Source organism: Aspergillus undulatus, assembly GCF_047715775.1.
Source record: "Aspergillus undulatus strain CBS 261.88 unplaced genomic scaffold BDV17scaffold_58, whole genome shotgun sequence".
In the NCBI taxonomy this organism is placed as follows: Eukaryota; Fungi; Ascomycota; class Eurotiomycetes; order Eurotiales; family Aspergillaceae; genus Aspergillus; species Aspergillus undulatus.
The window spans coordinates 1-18,824 of record NW_027396662.1 but is presented as its reverse complement, the minus strand read 5'-3'; the positions used below and the strand labels follow the sequence as shown (position 1 = coordinate 18,824).

Below are 18,824 nucleotides of genomic sequence, written 5' to 3'. Positions count from 1 at the left end.
AGGAGGAAACGACGGGTTCCATTCGCCTTGCAACTGTCTCCATTTTGAGACCTCGGCAACATCTACCCAGGTAGGCGTCAATTCAAATGCAGTACCGCTCAACTGCATATACTCGGCGGGCTCTGGTGTGTTTCCCAGGATGAGGGGAGAACCGATGTCGCGAAGAATCTCCTGCACTCTTTGGGCAGGTACGTCCTGCGGTATGGGGCAGAAAGCGTGACCGGCCTTCAGGATACCGAGATAGGATATGTATAACTCAGGCGAAGTCGGCATATTAACAGGGATTATGCGGCCATAGGAAGCGGGTCGCGCGCTGTCCAGGAGCGATGTTATATGGGCTGCCAGATGAGAAGCCGCGGTGTCCAGTGCGGCATAGGTAAGAATGCTGTGTTTTGCCGGCGTTGTCTCTGACTCTAGCGATTGTACAAAGTCAAGAGCGACGGAATGCGGGTTTCTGCGGGCCCAGCCCTCAAAGGCGGAGTGGAGGAGATGCGAATCAGGCGGAGATTTCTCGACGCCATGAATAATGACAGCAGGGGGTATCATAGAACAAGGGAAATTGAGAACAGACGGAGTAGGCTCTAGTATCGAAAGACTAAGCGATGGACAGGACTCGGCGATATTCAAAGAAAGAGTGCGCAGCAGTTGCTCCACCGCTGCAGCTGGAATTAGGCGCTGGGGGTATGTGAATCTGATATACAATTCGTTCGCATTGCGATCTGGCTCAACAAGTAGATTAAATGCCTAATACAGTCAGTCAAGCGCACGAACATTCAGGTATAGACATACATTTCTTGAGTGAGACAGGAGTTGTCTTCCATTCTCAGGCTGGACATATCCCAGGTCAGCGTGGAACTGGATTTCCTCATTACCAATATTCGTCGCATCAAATTCGCGAATACCTAAATTGCTATGACTCCCATCATGAATACCAGAGACGACAACAAGAGACGTAGAGGGACGTGATGTTGTAAAAGGCAACCGACGGGTGGAGCAAAAAGCAACATCCTCCAAGCCAGTCAGGGCAGAGATAAAGCATGCATAACCACGAATAAGACCGTCGATCACGTTTCGCACGTCCGAGCTGCAGGACAGCTTGATTCGCCGGCTTGTACCGATAGCATGCTGTTCGATTGGTCTGTCAACGACATATGCATCGACAGTGTCCAATGCCGGGACTTTGGTAGCAGGCAAAAGGCCCGGGGGCGAAAGATTAGCCGGCGCTGCAGGGGTCACAATCCCATTGGGTGCAAGGGCAAGGTCCTGTTCCTGGCTCTGGTCCTTTGTTGTCGAGTTGAAGAGGCGGGACAGCCGGGTGGCCACGGCCCTGCGGACGGAACCCGCGATCTTGCGTTTCCCCATTGCCTGGTCGATTTCAACCGTGGATCTGACGATCTATCTGGCTGCCGACAGCAGAGGGGCTTACTCTCCGTACAAATACTGGCCCTGGCAGAGCGAGGAGCCTCCTGGCGTGATGCAGAGGGCTTCAACTGATCTCTAATACATCCAAGCTCATTGGCGGGCAGGGCGAGGGGTACGTCACACACTGATTGGTCGCGACGTGGAGTGGGGAGCTTAGCTGGCCTGGATCTGCTCGGAGTGGGAGTGGGAGCAGCAGAAGCACAGGCACAGGCCATGGGCGAGCTGCGAGGGCCGCTTCTTACGTGGGATCGCGAGTACTTTTGTGTGGGAATAGGCGTGGCGTGGTGGAAGGCGCGCTTGTGTTTCCCGGTTTGCTGAGGGACAACTTAGTCATCTGAGATTCCTCTCTCCGGTCTCCGGCCGATGGATCTGATTAGATTGATTAGATCCGTATATCTTACCGTCACCATGTATCGCCGTATTGTATGTCTCAGAATTTCATCAACCGCCATAACCATGAAAAGTTGCTGCCGATCAGCATGAGAACGGGCCATTGATTTCCTCCATGAAACCAACGCGTGGGGGAGCTCTCGCTTATAGCTGGAGATGTCTGCATCGCCGTTGTGCTGCCCAGCGCCTTCTGGACAATGAGGACAAAATCGATAGATGTATGGTCCGCCTTTATCATTTGCAAGTCGATTCTCATCGATCACACGCATCGCAGGCTTCGGAAATTGAGCTTCAACTGGTTCCTTGTTTCATTAGGACCATGGTCCGTTGCCAATCCTTTATCTGATCCGTAGTGGAGCGGGCTTCACTCGGCGACTCGCTTAAGTTACAGACCACTATTCTCAAAGGTCCAGACATCCAAGGCAGTAGTTGTGCCTTGGTGTCTGACATCTCTGATATGGGCCCTGTGTAGCTGACTCCATTCTTTGCATCAAAACCCGCTGCCGGGCGTCTCGGATGCGCGCGGATCCTCTCTAGCCTTGCGCCGAGCTCCTTCCTCAACGCAACTGGTGAGCAAGTTGAGGACCCAATTATTCCACGTGGGTGAAACCCTGCATTCTGCGTAGGTAGATTATCCGAGCTAGCGTGGAGAGACCTGTCTTTCCATGTTGTCGTGGTAAACGCGATTCGGTTACGGAGGAATTCTTTTGTTGCTGGCCCCGCTCTTCAATGTATATATAGCAGTAGTCAGACAGTTGACTATAGACAAACAAACGCACTAACCCTCACGAATGGTAGTAAAAACAGTACTACCCCACGCCTTGAGAACTACAATTCCTCATTCAAAGTCCTCACGAATATTCTATGCGCCTCGTAGCCTTTCTGTCGTCCGCTGGTCGCGCGGGAAACCTCCCGACGCTCCAGGCTCTTATCAGATCCAACCCCTGCATCCCCCAACCAATCATTACATCCCACAAAAGCCACCAAAAAGCAATCCAACCAATAAAAAAACCCTAACGAGCCCACCCACAAACAGCGCCCAAGGTTGGCTGCACCAAGACAAGCAAACACAGCCCAGACCGCCAGCCTGCAGATCTGATAATATCCCATCTTCCCTAGCGTAGCCGATATCGTCATCTCTCTCACTTTCTGAGTTTCTGTGCCGAAGTGTGGATACGACCCAAGACATGGCTGCCACTGAAGAGCTCAAGAGCCGAGTCGGCGTGGAGGTCTGCTGTATTTTTTTTTTTGCTCCATCCCGGCTTCTGACTCGCTTAATGTGGGCAAAAATACAATCTGATAACCAAGTGTCAATCTTTACTTCCGAGGTAGCCTGACTGACTCCCGACCTGGCCCATATGTACCCGGGCCCAGAAGACCCGGATCATCGGGTCTGTATTTAACCAGCGGCAGCCGCGCTCTTCCTCCTCTGAATTGGAACCTCCGGGATAACCTTCACTTTGTTAAAATTGCAATTGCGGATCGCATCGCATCGCAGCCCCTCGCTGCACCCACAAAAATGACAGCCGAGCGCCGACTCCAACAAACCCTCTCCCACCTAACCCCTCCCCAAAAACAACAACTCTCAATCGTCTACGGCGACACCCAGCCCGAACTCCTCGACGTAACACTCGGCGAACTCCTCACCCTGCAAAGTCTGCAATATGGCGACTACGAGTGTCTTGTTTTCCCGTGGACCGGGGCGCGCTGGACATACGCGGATTTGAACGACGAGGCGGACCGCGTTGCGCGCGGGATGCTGGCGATGGGGATTCAGAAGGGGGACCGCGTCGGTATTATGGCGGGGAATTGCGAGCAGTATATTTCGATCTTCTTTGCTGCTGCGCGTGTTGGTGCGATCTTGGTTGTTTTGAATAATACGTATACGCCGAGGGAGCTTTATTATGCTTTGGATCACACAGGTAAGAGGATGAATTGCGATAAAGTACTGGATTTTTCCTGGGAAAATGCGGACGAGCTAATGTGTGTGGAATTGTATAGACTGCCGCCTCCTCTTCCTAACCCCCCGGATCAACAAACACTCCCTCGAAGAAGTCCTCTCAACACTAGGCCCACACCCCAAGGCGTCGGGGACATCCAAAGCCCTCGAAGAAATTGTCGTCATCCGAGGCACATACCAAGACTTCAGCACCTACGCACAAGTAATAACCCGCGGCACAAACCTCGAACCAAACGCCCTCCCAGCCCGCGAAAGCCAACTCGCCCCCGAAGACGTCTGCAACCTGCAATTCACCAGCGGGTCAACAGGGAACCCCAAAGCGGCCATGCTAACACACCACAACCTTGTCAACAACTCGCGCTTTATCGGCGACAGAATGAGCCTGACTTCCTTTGATATCCTCTGCTGCCCGCCGCCGCTCTTCCACTGTTTTGGACTCGTATTGGGAATGCTCGCTGTCGTGACGCACGGTAGTAAAATCATCTTTCCCGCAGAGACATTCGGCCCGCTTGCAACGCTCCACGCCATCTCAGACGAGAAGTGCACAGCCCTCCACGGCGTCCCGACCATGTTCGAAGCTATCCTCTCCTTCGATAAACCCACAAACTTTGACTGCTCGAATCTCCGCACGGGGATCATCGCCGGCGCACCCGTCCCCCGCCCGCTCATGAAGCGCCTCTTCGAGGAACTCAACATGACGCAGTACACGAGCTCCTACGGTCTCACCGAGGCAAGTCCCACATGCTTCAATGCCGTAACAACAGATACCATCGAGACGCGGCTCCAGACGGTGGGAAAAGTGATGCCGCACGCGAAGGCGAAGATCGTCGATGCAAAGGGGGATATTGTTCCCGTTGGCCAGCGCGGCGAGCTTTGCATTGCAGGATATCAGTTGACGAAGGGGTACTGGAATAATCCAACCAAGACGGCGGAGACGCTTGTGACGGACTCTGAGGGGACGGTTTGGCTGAAGACGGGCGATGAGGCGGTGTTTAATAGCGAGGGGAGATGTAGTATTACGGGGCGGTTTAAGGATATTATTATTCGTGGTATGCATCATCTTCCTCTTCCTGTTCACCGTTTCTCTGATAACGAACGCTAATGTTGATGGCATATAGGCGGCGAAAACATCTACCCCCTCGAAATCGAAGAACGGCTCACCGCACACCCATCCATAACCCTCTCAAGTGTAATCGGCATCCCGCACCCGAAATACGGCGAGGTAGTGGGCGCATTTATCGCTCTCGCAGAGGGCGCATCTCGACCAACAGATGAAGAGCTCGTGGCCTGGACACGCGAGACACTCGGACGCCACAAGGCGCCGCAGCATGTATTCGTGTTTGGGGAGGAAGGCGTCGACAAGACGGTACCTGTTACGGGGAGTGGGAAGGTAAGAAAGGTTGATCTGAGGAGTATTGCAAAGGGGATTTTGGAGAGGAGGGAGAAGGGAGGGCGGGCCGTTGCTTAAGTATTGGATTTAGAAATAGACAGATTGTTGTTGTTGGTTTAGAGGATTAGTTCTAGCGAGTGAGTTATACCCTGTTTACAATATCACTATCCAAAAGTTCCCTCTGATTTAAATTTCAATATTGCATGCACTCTACCAGAACTTTGAACCTGGACTCTGTGCCTTGGTAGCTCAAGAGGGGCAAAAGCAAAAATTGCTTTAGAGTTAACTTATCAATCAGATTAGATAGAATGAAAACGATTATCTAATCTGATGTGGACCGAGCCGAAAAATTACCCGCGTGCGTAATTAATCACGTAACAGCGAGACAACCCCTCCATCGCGCTCCACCAAGAAAAAAACTTTCAGCGTCCGGTGTCGGCTTCAGGACCAATGACGGGCTGCTGTTAGATGAAGACGTGGGTAATGCGTTGTCGAGCTGGTGGGGGTGCTGCATCAGATAAATAAGCGAACGTTGCAGTGCAGGTGTGCCAGTTTGCCCGTTTGCAAGGATTGGGTGGCCCAGTTCAACTTAATTTAGCTGACTAGACTGTCTTCACAAGTTCACATGCAAGCTCGGCTTCAAGCGCTTGCTAGCGGTTTCTTAAATCACAGATTATATTTTCTGCAATGGGTATATCACTATATTGTAAACAAACCTACAACTTCAAAGCCCGATACGGATCCCTCTCAAGATGATCCGACCCATCAAACCGAAATGGGGAGATATGGAAGAATTTCTCCCTACTACATTTGACCAATGCAGACCGTTTATGCGGTAAGTCAATGAGTTTCTCGAGACTGAACCCCGTAGCATGATCATACGCCAGGACCGTCAGGTTCGTGAAATCCGGCTCGCCGACGATATACCTTGTTCGCGATTCATCGAGGAACATATAGTGCATGATACTGCACCACCAGACCATCACGCGGTGCTGCCCGCGGAAGCGCACGTCGCCGACGAGCGAGTGTCGTCCGCGGTCGAAGTCGTCGGCGGGGTAGTGCGCGCCGATGCTATTTTCCTTGGCCCAGTAGATTTGGTGGTAAGAGAAGAAGGTGTTGTTGAATTTAGCCAGTACGGCGATTTGATGCGGATCTTCTTCCAGCTTGCGAAGGTACTCCCTGTGTTGGTCGAGTGTGCCCGTCTCGTTCCACCCTTTGGCGACCCGCGGATCGTTCTGCCATGTGTGGAAGAGTTGTAGGTGTTCTTCGTCTCGGTAGTCGAGTGCCCAGATGGAGAAGAACTCGTCTAGCTGGGGTATGTACCGGCTGTACATTCTGGTCCCGGGCGTGGGCTTTCGTGGACGGATAGGGTGGAGAGCGTGAACGCTGAAATTAGATGATATGGTCGTTAATGTGTGCTGTACTGGGTGGACGGGAAATGAAGTCAAGGGTCGGCGAAGCGAAGTGTAGATATCGGGATCGCACACCCATACGGGTCGTGGACCGAATGGAGATCCGGCTCCTTGCCAGAATGTGCTGCGGTAGATGACTAGTTGGTCGGGATTCTCTGCGGTTTGCGGCATAGGTTGTCCAGGAGGAGCAGAGGCTTTAGAATGCCCAGTTGCAAGCCCAACAGCCAGTAATTCCTTCGCCAGGAGCTCCCTCCCCTCCCCAACAAGCACAGCGCGAAAGATCTCGAACTCAGTGCGCAGAGTCCAGATCGCATAGAGCACATTCCATATCTGGGCGACAGATGGCGGTTCGTTTCCTTCCCATATCCAATATGAGACGGGACTTCTCTGCGCGCGAGCCCAAGCTGAATTGTTGCTTTCCGGCGGCGCCGTGAACGGATCGGGTTCTCTTAGGTCGGTGAAGTGGAAGGAGTCGCGGTGTAGGGGCTCCGGAGGGGGGACGCCATCGTCCACGCGCGGAGACCGTCGAAGCTGGAGCTTGCGCACTCCATGCTGAACAGATACAACTTGAAGTCGGTAGGTTGTCTTGTATGGTTCAGGGAGACGGATTAGGGGGAGTTTGTCGGGGAAGGAGGCCATTATCTGGATTTGAGAATGGGATTACCAATGAGAGGTGTGAGTGAGCAGGTCTATAATCATATCTAAGACTCAATACTCAGGATCCTGCGCAGCGATCGCTAGGTCCTAGCCTTAGGGCTGGATGCCAGCCTCGTCCATGGCATGATGAAGCTGCGGGGGTCAACAAAACGGTCAAGACTGAAAGAGGATGTCACGGCGGCCTGTAACTTTACACAGACGCCCGAAATTCAAAAACAATACGCCGAACCATCGAGATGCACTATTCCTGTCACGGTAGCGATTATCGGAGGGTCCAGAGATGGTCCTTGCGTCGGAATGCACCCTCGTCGACTTGTGTCGCTAACTTCGCGTCTCTCGTAAAAGAAACCTGCAGCATGCATCCCACACTACTCCCCCTGAGCTGAAAGCAGCAGGGAACGACCTCCGGATGTAGTCATGAGATTGGTCGTTTGATTAGGCAGTAACTCAGGATGGTAATGAAGCCCGAGACAGTCTTGTTCTGCGCAGCGACTGGCTGGAGATGGTCGGGAAGATCCGATCTCGCTGGATGACCGAATGTCCGACCCTGAAGGCAGGCAGGCAGCTGCCCCTGCAGGTGCAAGAGAAATGTCTTCGCTGCAGTCACCTCATTTGAGCATTTTGATACTATGCCCTCAAGTATTCTGCCCTTTTATCTTTTCCACACCTCTTTGGATGAACAGATGCCCAAGAAAGCCCGAAATAGCACCATAACCGCCGATACGCCATTGCAAGTACGTACAACGCTGCAAGCCATGATCAACGGTCTACAACGCAGCGACCCCACGAAATCGACACATTAATTCCGGGCCTTTTCACGTCATAGGATCAGTAACCCCGAGATGTTCGTTGCTTTAATAGGACGCCTTCCAGACCTCACTGAAGCTCCGTCAATCACAGAGGGTATCAGATAAAGAAGGGCCACTTGAAGTCCTGGATTGCAAACGAGACGTCTTCTATTGGACGTTGATCTGCGATATGCCGCCCAACGCTACTCCATATGGTATCTATCATCACGGTGCAGGATGGGATGATCTGCGGAGTACATCTCGGAGATTGGCCGTCCAGACGCATGTTGTAATGGCAAATCAGAATTACAGTCGCTGTGATTGGCGAGGCAGCTGTAAATCTAGATCTACCAGATTATTGGGCACAGTGCATAGGTTGCTGAGAGCTTGAGCCTAGATCGTATTTCTTCTGCGCCAGAGAAATTGGAAGCCTCAAGTGAACCAGATGCTGGAAAAGGCTCGCAAGAACCGGGATGCATACGTATACAAGCGAGTATCTTGTTCCAGATGTGCATAGAATTCAAAACGGATCATAGCTGCATGCTCAGAACTCGCGATATTTGAACAGTTTGTGGGCATCTGGGTTGAGGCATAAATATGACTGTCGGCTCTAATGAGTAACATAATAAGGCACCGCCCCTAAATACAGTCGGTCGTCCTTCTAGTGCACTAGGCATGTAGCTCAGGTACTACGCCCTTACTGAGGTGTGTGTCATTGAAAAGTGAACCCGAGGCTGTCTATATATAAAAGCACAGTCATTCTGCGTGTTGTGAACATTTGACCTGCTGCCAGACTCAAACCGTTGCCAACCGGGTATACTTTACCCACAGCAAGCGTTCTCATGTCAAACAATCCTCAGGAGGATCCCTTTTTATTTATCGAAACCCCAGACGGAATCCGAGTTCAGGAGAGAATAGGTATAGTATATACTCACATGATTAGTACACTAACTACCGTCAAGAGACAGTGAAGCTGCCTCTCCAATTTAGTTTTATCATGCGTCCTCTCATTGAGTACAGGCAAACATCCCCGATGACAAGTCCAGAGTACTAACTGAGCCTCACATCTGAAGTCCTCTTCGCTTCTCTCCCGATTTGGAAACTATATCAACCCCAGAACACCGTCCCGTCCCGTCTCGTCTAGCACTTAAACCCACAAGTCGTCGTGACCCCATCACCCGAGATAGTCGCCCATTTATCCTTGTTACAGGTGCCCTCGTTGAAATCCATGTGTTGGTCTCCGTAGTCCATGTACCCGTCTTCAAGCTGCGAGTTGGTGGTGACGCTATAGTAGGCAGGTGAGAAATCCATTAGCATTACTGAACTAGTAAAACACGGTCCTGGATCTTGCATTTGAGGATTGTCTTGTATTGTGTGTTTCGTCTGCCTTGTGACAAGTGAAGCTAAGCTTGCTGGCTTGCCAGCCGTCAAGGAATCCTCGGGAATAGTACGGTACGAAGCTCACCAGATAGTATTTGGCAGATCGGAAGTATAGCAACGGCTGCTACTAACATTGTTGCATTAGTCCTCGATAGTTTGGGGGTCGTTACCGTCGCCGTGATCGAGCTTCGCGGTATATGCGAGGCTGTCGTTGTCGCCGCCGGCGATAGGGTCCTGCATTGCAATCCATAGGTCAGGATGGATGGACAGTAAAGTGGGCATGGCAATGGTACGGAGGATTATGTACTTGGCCTCTGGTGGTGCTCAGAGCAAAGGAACAGGTCGCTAAGAAGGCACTGGGTGCGAGGGCGACGAGGGTAGCCAGGAGGAGTAACTACACCCCAATGGTTGGCTATTTCTTTCTCTAGGGTTCGCCGTGTAAATCTTGTGTCGATGCTTAATCTAGGTAGCCCAGGTCCTGGGGTGCCTCCGAGGAACGCACGGATGACGAATGTGTTAGAGAGATGACTACATCTGCCGCGGGGTAAGAGCTACATAAAGCTCACTACCCCTCACTTTACAACTCCCACAACTCTTCCGCTCCCTCTGCATCAGCAACTGAAAGAAGCCACAATGCCCAATACAGAGAACATGATATACCGCCGGCTGGGTAACTCCGGCTTGCACGTCTCCGTAATCAGTCTGGGTGGGTGGATAACGTGAGCTCTATTCCGATTTCCCATGCTGTGGACGATGCCTTATTAACCTGTCTAGGTTCGGTGGTGATGTTGCTGAAGGTAGTCCAGGGATAACTCGAATATTCACTCCTGAGGTCACAAAAGCCGGGTGCTAATTTTGGGTGATAGAGGGCACCGAAGCATGCATGCGACAGGCCTACGATCTAGGGATTAACTTCTTCGACACTGCGGAGTCGTGAGTTTGCCCACGGACAGTGGAGGTAGCGCAACTCACAAGCCATGCAGGTACGCAGGCGGACAATCCGAGGTCGTCATGGGAAATGTTCTCAAGAAGACTGGCTGGAAGAGAAATGACCTGGTTATCAGTACCAAGGTATGAGTACGGTAGCACCCTCCATCCTTCCTCAGTAAAACTAAAAGAGCGAACCCAACAGATCAACTTCGGCCGCGCCTTCGGCGAGATCCCCGTAAACAACATCGGTCTCTCCCGGAAGCACGTCATCGAAGGCACAAAAGCCTCCCTGCAACGCCTCCAGCTCGATTACGTCGACATCATCTACGCGCACAGACCGGACCGCCTCACGCCCATGGAAGAAGTCGTGCGCGCCTTCAACTTTGTCATCGAAAAGGGCTGGGCGTTCTACTGGGGGACGTCGGAGTGGTCCGCCGACGAGATCAGCGAGGCCGTCGGGATTGCAAATAAACTAGGCCTCATCGCGCCGATTGTTGAGCAACCGCTGTATAACATGCTTGACCGGGAGAAGGTCGAGGGGCAGTTCCAGCGGTTGTATGAGCGGGTTGGACTTGGTTTGACGACGTTCTCCCCGCTGAAGGGGGGGCGGTTGAGTGGGAAGTATAATGATGCGTTGGAGAAGCCGCCCCCGGGGTCGAGGTTCGCTGAGAGTAAGGATAAATACTCGGTTGGTGTGAGGGAGGCTTGGAAGGATGAGGCGTCGGCGAATGTTATTCAGCAGCTTGGGAGTGTTAAGGTATATATCTCTTCATCTCTGAATGAATACCGGCTGTCAATGACTAACGGCAACAGGCTATCGCGGACAAGCTCGGTGTTAAGCAATCCCATCTGGCGCTTGCATGGTGCATCAAGAACGAAAACGTCAGCTCTATCATCACTGGTGCCTCTAGGCCAGAGCAGGTAGCCGACAACGTCGAGAGTTTGAAGGTCCTCCCTCTACTGACTCCGGAAGTCCTGGCCGAGATTGACAAAGCCCTCGGCAATAAGCCTGCCATAGCTCAGGCTAGATTCGGATGAGCACCCGTCCACCAAGATGCAGGTGGATAATTCTTCACTCGATTATATAGATCGAATAAAAATGAACTTTCAAGTTTACTTCAGATATCACCACCAACCCGCTCACTGTCCTCTAACCTCAAACTGGCAATATGTTATAATTTCCAAGGTGCCTGCTGGGCTTATGGCTGTTCCTATCCACAAACCTACCTCTTAATCCCCCCCCCCCCCCCTTCTTTTTTCTTTTTAGGAATCTTGGAGCTACTTCTCAAAAGTATTCTTGCTGGTTTTACAGATGTAATAAATTCTCCCTTCGTAACAGGTTTTATCCAAGGTACCCCGGCCCTCAACCTTGCGCACTCCTTGCAGGATCGCCCCGCCATCAGACACACCTGCCCCCCTCTACTCTGACAGCATAATTGCCCAAAGTATCCGCATTTGAGGGGAAGCTGGAGCAGTCAGACTTCGGAACATAAGAAGACTATTTCTATATCGGCAAATTAGGGAAATTCAGCGTCGTGGTGGAAAGCCGACAGAGCAAGTACTTGGACCTGAAGTCCGCCACTTCACCTAGGTAACCGAAATGGCCATCTCGACGAGGGCCTCTATGTTACGTTTCGTTGCCTACACGTTCAGCGCATTTTGGATTACTCAAGCACTGTTCCGGCGATTCCGAATCCCAAAATACCCCACCCTTTCTGAGGGCCGGGGAGCTGGGGAATGACTGGAAAGCACAGGATTATTGGCCAGTTTAAACGATAGATCTTCCAATGTCCCTGACCATACCCTTAGCTCAGAGGGGCCAATAGGCCTGTCAAAGCATTGACATATCATCTTCATTAGGCGTTTACAGTTTCTGAACGTACCCTAAGCACATAGAATATCTCCAGAACGCAGATAGCTCGTCCGAATGCCAATGCCCAGCATCGGAATTAAGCTAGGGTACCCGCCTGACCCTATCTCAACCACAAGGTATAAATCATGGCCATATAATATATATACCCAATCGAACGCACCGTCCTCAGTCCCAAAGGCATATCTTCAACTCTCCATCTCAAAAAAATTCAAAATCCCGGCCCAACAACCTCAACCCGATTAATCCTCGCCAAACCCCCATGCTTAAGCTCATACCTGACATCCACCATAACAAGGTACGAAAACTGATCTCCCTTCTTCTTCCCCGTCCGCCCACCAATAGTAACTTTCATGAGCGGCATATCAGTTAGGGCAAGTGTTATGTCTCTAACTTGGACGCCGCTAAGACCGAGGTGGAAGGGGACTTCGTGCCTCAGCACGTCGAGTGCATGGTGGTCGAGACGAACGGTAAATGTTTCAAGAGCACGGCCTTCGCTGTCTTTGCTGGACTTGATTTTTTGGATTGGGCCTGTTAGGCGGAAGCGTAGGCGTTGGGTGCCGGGGTGGGTCATGGTTATGTGAGTGAGTAGTGGCAGGTTGGCTTCGTAAATTGGTGAAGAAAGATACGCGTGAAGATGGATATAGAGTTGTACGGCGTCCTGGTAGTTGATGAAGGCGTGTACCATGGATTGAGAGAAATGATATGAGCTTGTCAGGTCAGAGGCGATGAGCAGTTTATTTACGTGAGTGTCATGATGAATGACGCTTTATCTATACCGTAACAAAGTCGTCTCTTTATGTATGTCTGTTCTTTGTGGTGGTGAGTCTGAGGAGAGGTCATTTGACAAGGGGTTCTAAATTCGGAGCGTTGTATGTTCCAAGTTGCAGACATTCTATCTGCATACAAAACATGAGGTTGTATGTTGGCCATATCTTGACATATTCCAAAGCATTTACTCAGGTCTTGGAGATGCTAGCGAGATCACTGGCTTAGTCCTTTGTTAGGGTTGTCAAGCTAAGCAAAGGAACCACGTCTTTATGTTGCATGCGATAATACAATGAAATGCGAAGGAAGAAACCAAACATCAAAGAGCCAATATAAAAGGGAAAAATAACCGTTGTTGGTTCGTCTTCCGGCCCTGGCGAGGATTTTAGTTGTCATTACATATTCAAAAAAACTATAATCCAAATTAGCCCTCTATCTGCAGGGTCTAAGAAAACCTAGCATGTCCTATTGTATCTGTTCATGGAGGCCAGATAGAGCCCTTAAACTTCTATTGCTTAGGCTTGCACCTGCAGGACAAATTATTGGTTGAGCGAAGTTCTAAAAGGTCTTAAGTGCGAGAGTTCATTTATTGGCCAGTAAGTCCCGTAAAGCCTTCGAAGGTACACGAAAACTAACCTGAAATCGAGTCCCACTCATTCAGCTCACGATCTCTTGCACAGGGCGAGTTGAGAGTCACTATTTATCTTTCCATATTCCTTATCCTCCTGAAGTTGCTTTACGCTCGTTATTGTGGTAACCGATTAGGTAGTCACCCTTTTGTTCTGCAGCTTTCCAAAGGAAGTTCCAATCTGATCCCATAACAGCCTACGACAGCGTATTTTCTCTGCTGTACTTCCATATATTCAAGCTATCTTTTTTGACCCTTCCGTAAATAAAATGCTTAGGGACTGTACGTCCCTGGACTCCCATGATATTCGAATAACCCAGGCCGATCTCGATACGAAGCGCGCCATGAACCAAGAAGATATAAAATCAACTATTCTACACCGAAACAACCCAGATGGGAAGACTCGTAGATAAATTGAACGACGTGAGCCGACTTATACCGTGTCAATATTTCTTTTGTTTATCAAAGCTAAAGAACCCAACCTTTGCAAATTTGATATCCGACAATTGGAAAACTTTAGACTGAAACCCCTTGGGCGGATGGTAGCACGTCTTTTAGAACCGCCCATTCGTACCTTGCATCAGGCACAGGGCATGCAGGTTTACTACTACACCCACCGCCAGCTCTACCTTTTCTAGAAGTACCACTTGAGCGCTTAAGGGGGACAAGGCTACAGTCCAGAACCTTCAGGCGCAACTGGATTGGATGAAATGGCCGAGAGGCACGGGGTGCAAGTATAGTGTCTCTTGTATAAAAGGAAATCTTACAGGGTCTGTATCTGATTGTGGGACTGACAAGCTCTTGACCATGTGGCTCTTTTTTCTTGCCATAGCCAGTCCTCTCACCATGGTTCAATTTCAAGAAATTCTAGGCTTGATGTGATGAATTGACAATATCCTCCCTATTCTAGAACCCGATTCCATTGATGGTGCTATGATTGTGCTTTGCACATCACAAGGCTCCGGTTTGCGCTTCACCTAGTAGATCTCAAGTTGTATAAGTGCAAAAGAATGGAGTATCAGCATGACAATAATTAAGCATTCCTGGATCCTGAAACTATAGTATATATTATTTCTGAGAGTATCCTGCTGCTTGAACTAGACACTCTAGAGGTCAAGTGTTAATATGACAGTCTATGACATAAACTATATGATGGCAGGAACTGGAATATGATTGCTCCAGAGTTTAGTAAATCAATCATCTATTTCGTTCCAAGCAAAGGGGAATTCGGAATTTCGATCACTATGCATGTAGATCTTCCATGATTCTATTATACAAGCTGACCCTTTTCTAGCGTTCAAAGAGTACCGGAATACCACTTTAATAATTCTCTGGAAGTTCTAATTGGAAAGCGTGGCGGCTTTCTGCGAATGTGTATTGAAAAAAAAAAAAAATGGATAGAATACTAAGAGGCCTCTCAAATCTGCGCCAGATCAGTCTGCTACGACTGGAAGTAACTTTTCAAGATGAGATCAGAGAAACGAAGTTCGATTCGGACGCTTTGCTGTCACTTCTCAGTCCTTTGTGAACCACCTTTGACCTGGCAGTAACAGGTGCCTTGTACGTGCCCTTTGATATCAGGTCGCCCAGTCCCCTTCAGTTGTTTCAAGGACCCAATCTGACGAATAGCGTAGACTATCCTTTGCATCATCGCTATGTCGGAAGGCGTTATATGCTAGGCTAGTCAACCGTCCAAACAACAATTTATTCGCAGAAATCACATTACCCATATCAGAGCACCAGCGCCATCAATTTTCCTGCAGGAAAATATCCTGAAACGAGGGCTTTCATTGATTGGTGAAGATTCCGCCCGAGCGAACCGGAGAGGAGGGCTAGAAATTGGCAAAGATCTCACGTAGATGGGCCATCAGTTTCGAAACACGCTCACATAACAGCACTGACTGGTAAAAAAAGCAATGCAAAGCCGGTTTTATGGCCTGTCCTCGAGATTGCAAGATTCTTCAGATTCGTTTGTGGCGCAGATCTGAAAGCAATCGTGTTTTGTTTCCTGGCGCCAGCAACACACAGTCTCAACATTGAATCCTGATATCTCACGTAATGGATTGCAAATAACTGACTATTTAACGGCGCTATATTTACATAAGAATGAAACTATGACCTCGCTGTCGTTAATATATAGACACAGGCGTAATGTATCGGCAAGGCCACAAGCACAGAGGTTGCGGTTCAACTCTTTCGATTGAGTTAAGTCAAGTGGGTTTGTTGGAGGTGTGTCAAAATGATTTCGTTGGGCAAGGTCTACTAGTTTAGGATTCGCTGAAGTTTGCCTGGTCTCGCGATATCTAATTGAATCTCGAAATAACCGTACCCTTCGGTCTTTCCGTCCCCAGCAACGAGAACCCCCGGACTTTCACTCACTGAGCTGCGTGGGCTTATCTAGTCAAGGAGAAAGTGAAAAGATACTAATCCGCTAGTCAAGCCTAGTATAATAGTGGGTAGAGCTGTCAACCCATGGGTTGGGCCGGTTTTCCCTCCGGCAACCCACCCACCCACGATGGGTTTTGGGTCAGGTTGCTCTAGTAATAAACGAGCAGCAGAGTTCTAGAGCTTGATAATTTGATCTCCAGAGCAAGATGCCAGCAGCCGGTCACCTGTTGAGAACGCAATTGGCAAAGATAAATTCCCATTTAGGGTACGATTGAGTGTGCCAGTAGCAGAATCTCAGAGTTATGATGGTAGCATCTTTTGAGCAGGACGCCAGTCGCCGGCCAACTGCTGCTAATTTAAGGTACACAGGATATAGTAATCACTCAAGGAGCCAGCCCTGATCATCCCTAACTCGTCTTGCCTTGTATGAGTCCATCGAATCAGGCTCAAACTTTTCCCCAATGCTTTTCTTGTATTCCTCCTCAGGTATAATAATCCCCCTACAGATAATGCTGCAATGGATGATCTCATCTTCACTTTTATCCAAGATTGAAACAACGAGAATCCGGCCACTATATGCGTCCGGCCATTCTGATACGATTACGGCAAGAGGAAACCTCCCTCCACGTAACTCCTGCAAAGACGGATTCAGCTTATCCACAGACCTGGCAATATAGTACCGAGATCCACGGTCATCCTTAAAACTGAAGCCATCATCCTTTCTTGTATTGCCTTCCGAAGCGCAAGTAAATTCCCGCTCCAGCAAGACAAACCCAGGCTTCCTGATCACCAGCCCTGGGCCATCCGGATGAATCTCCCCGTACTCATATGATTCAGGGCCCACTTTTCCAGTTCCGCGATCAAACAAATGCAGTAGCGTCGATGGGGCCCATCTATACCCGGGATCCTCTAACTTTGGCCCATCCATAAACGGCACCCAGGATGGAATACGAGCCTGCGAGCGCCAAAACACTTTCATCCTCTCCTTCTTTTGCGTCCATTCCAGAATGGCACTGAGGACATGGTCTTGACCAAGAAGACTTGCAGCACAAAGCGGCTCGTCCTCTGGTTTACTGATTGCGCGACCCTGCAATGACGACATGATACCTGCTAGCGATAGATACTTCGTACGTAGCGACTTGTCTCTTGTACACTGCGACTCCATATCACTGCCCAAGGAAGGGAGAATGTTGGATATAAGCATATCCATATTGTAGTACTTGCCCAGGTGGCTAGAATGGAAGAAGGTTGTCAACAGTTCATCTGCTTCGGCCGAGATATCCACAAATTGAAATATGAGCTTTTTAGCGAACACAGCTTCCTGGAGCGTCCAGACTCGGAACCTCCAGTCTGAGATGGCAATTTGCAGTAAAAGTTCCGTCTTCGTCGGGGTGTATCCCGTTGAGCGGCGCAGGTGTCTGTCCAGAACAAGGACAGCAGACGCGTTTTCATAGCAGTAGCGCATTTGCTTGATTGCTGCTTTGCGCCACTGGGCTGGGCGTAAAGGGAGGCAGAGGGTGTCGATCCAGAAGTAGGGCTTGTCTGTATCCTGCGATTCTGATTCTAGATGGTTGTGGTAGGCATTTTTGACGAGTTTGTTTAGTTGTAAGAGTTGGCAGGCTCGCAGGGCGTTGTAGTCGGGGTTTCCGAGGCCGTGGGACCATCTGAATGTATCATGATCAAGCTGTTAGCAGCGCAAAATGGAAAGGCAAAATTAAAGGAGCTGCATACACATGAGAGATCGCAATGTAGGTCTTCCCCTCCTCATATGGGGTGACATCCAACCTTACCCGCTGCTCATTATCCACGACAATCCTCGCAACGGGTATCTTCCCCTGTTGTATAATATTCACTGTCTCTCCAATGTCTGTCTCAACAAACCCGCATTCACAATCTGGTCTTACATGTCTTGGTGTATTGTTATAGGTCTGATCGTCAATTTGGTTCCCCACGCATATATCGATATCACACTCCTTGTGACCAACGAACAAATCTCTTGCTCCCATTAAACTAAGCGTATATAAAGTGTCCGAAAGAATGAAAATTCCGAAATTCGCAAGACGATGCGGACACCATCCAAGCTTGATCATCCTTTCCTTCAGATACCGAATAACGTGCTGGTTTCCTCCAGGAAAAGACCAGATATTATCATTTGAGTTTGCAAAGGCAGCAGGGACTGTATCCCAGGCTCTGTCCCCGTATATTTCTCCGAGTGTTTTGAATAGTGTGATAAGAAGTATTTCTATCGAGACAGCAACTTCAGGATGTTCTGGCACTATAAGGATGGGAGTTGTGTACTGGAGGATGAATTCCAGACATATCTTTGCGATTCTAAGGGATTGTTTGCGGCCGTCGGGGGTGTCTCTAGTTGTGCGTATTCGCCATGCATCTAGATAATAATTCAAGCGTTCTGTGGTGATTATCAGATCCCCAGTTGTAGGAGAAGCACGGATTAAGCCCGTTCCTCGTATGCGTATTTCGGTAATTTGGCTGAGGGCACCAAAGAATAGCCAGGCTTGGGCGAATGAGGCTGCTTCGGTGGCGGAGCGTGAGCCATATCTGCCGTCGCGGAGAGCCCAGAAATCCCAATTCTGTCGTTCAGGATAGCTAAAGAACCCGCGACAGTCGTAGACTGTGCCGGCGAAATAAGGGATTTCGAGGTGGTTGCGGGGTGTGGCAAGGGGAAGCAGGTGGTCCATATTTTCTTCACTTTATTTTATCTAGTCAATGAAAGAGGAACAGTAAGGAAGGGGCGCTTGGAAGAAGTTGGGGTAAAATTGAGGGGTTTGTAGGACTTGTCAGATTGAGCTCGTCCTTATTCTGATGTCACGCGGAATAGTT

At 49.8% G+C, this 18,824-nt stretch overlaps 5 protein-coding genes across 5 annotated transcripts; 2 read left to right on the top strand and 3 right to left on the bottom strand.

Annotated features, from left to right (window-relative positions):
* Positions 1 to 3,289: 3,289 nt before the first annotated feature.
* sidI (putative long-chain-fatty-acid-CoA ligase) lies at positions 3,290 to 5,240 on the top strand (the record flags this gene model as incomplete). Its single annotated transcript, XM_073764077.1, has 3 exons — positions 3,290 to 3,734; positions 3,814 to 4,821; positions 4,891 to 5,240. Exons 1-3 carry the CDS (start codon positions 3,332 to 3,334, stop codon positions 5,238 to 5,240), a joined length of 1,761 nt encoding a protein of 586 aa, XP_073611911.1. The 5' UTR covers positions 3,290 to 3,331.
* A 638-nt stretch (positions 5,241 to 5,878) lies between these two features.
* On the bottom strand, positions 5,879 to 7,363 carry BDV17DRAFT_300495 (GNAT family N-acetyltransferase; the record flags this gene model as incomplete). The annotated part of the gene is made up of 1 exon (XM_073764076.1): positions 5,879 to 7,363. Exon 1 carries the CDS (start codon positions 7,211 to 7,213, stop codon positions 5,879 to 5,881), a length of 1,335 nt encoding a protein of 444 aa, XP_073611910.1. The 5' UTR covers positions 7,214 to 7,363.
* Positions 7,364 to 9,033: 1,670 nt separating this feature from the next.
* On the bottom strand, positions 9,034 to 9,876 carry BDV17DRAFT_272813 (uncharacterized protein). The gene is made up of 3 exons (XM_073758940.1): positions 9,707 to 9,876; positions 9,485 to 9,633; positions 9,034 to 9,304 (listed from the first exon to the last, which is right to left on the bottom strand). The coding sequence occupies exons 2-3, from the start codon at positions 9,531 to 9,533 to the stop codon at positions 9,081 to 9,083; spliced, it is 273 nt and encodes a 90-aa protein (XP_073611909.1). The 5' UTR covers positions 9,534 to 9,633; positions 9,707 to 9,876; the 3' UTR covers positions 9,034 to 9,080.
* A 120-nt stretch (positions 9,877 to 9,996) lies between these two features.
* On the top strand, positions 9,997 to 11,452 carry BDV17DRAFT_272811 (NADP-dependent oxidoreductase domain-containing protein). Its single transcript, XM_073758939.1, has 6 exons — positions 9,997 to 10,118; positions 10,174 to 10,196; positions 10,266 to 10,332; positions 10,383 to 10,470; positions 10,532 to 11,086; positions 11,143 to 11,452. Exons 1-6 carry the CDS (start codon positions 10,033 to 10,035, stop codon positions 11,365 to 11,367), a joined length of 1,044 nt encoding a protein of 347 aa, XP_073611908.1. The 5' UTR covers positions 9,997 to 10,032; the 3' UTR covers positions 11,368 to 11,452.
* Positions 11,453 to 16,362: 4,910 nt separating this feature from the next.
* BDV17DRAFT_294762 (uncharacterized protein) lies at positions 16,363 to 18,682 on the bottom strand (the record flags this gene model as incomplete). The annotated part of the gene is made up of 3 exons (XM_073762914.1): positions 16,363 to 17,647; positions 17,715 to 17,818; positions 17,888 to 18,682. The coding sequence occupies 3 exons, from the start codon at positions 18,680 to 18,682 to the stop codon at positions 16,363 to 16,365; spliced, it is 2,184 nt and encodes a 727-aa protein (XP_073611907.1).
* Positions 18,683 to 18,824: the final 142 nt, after the last annotated feature.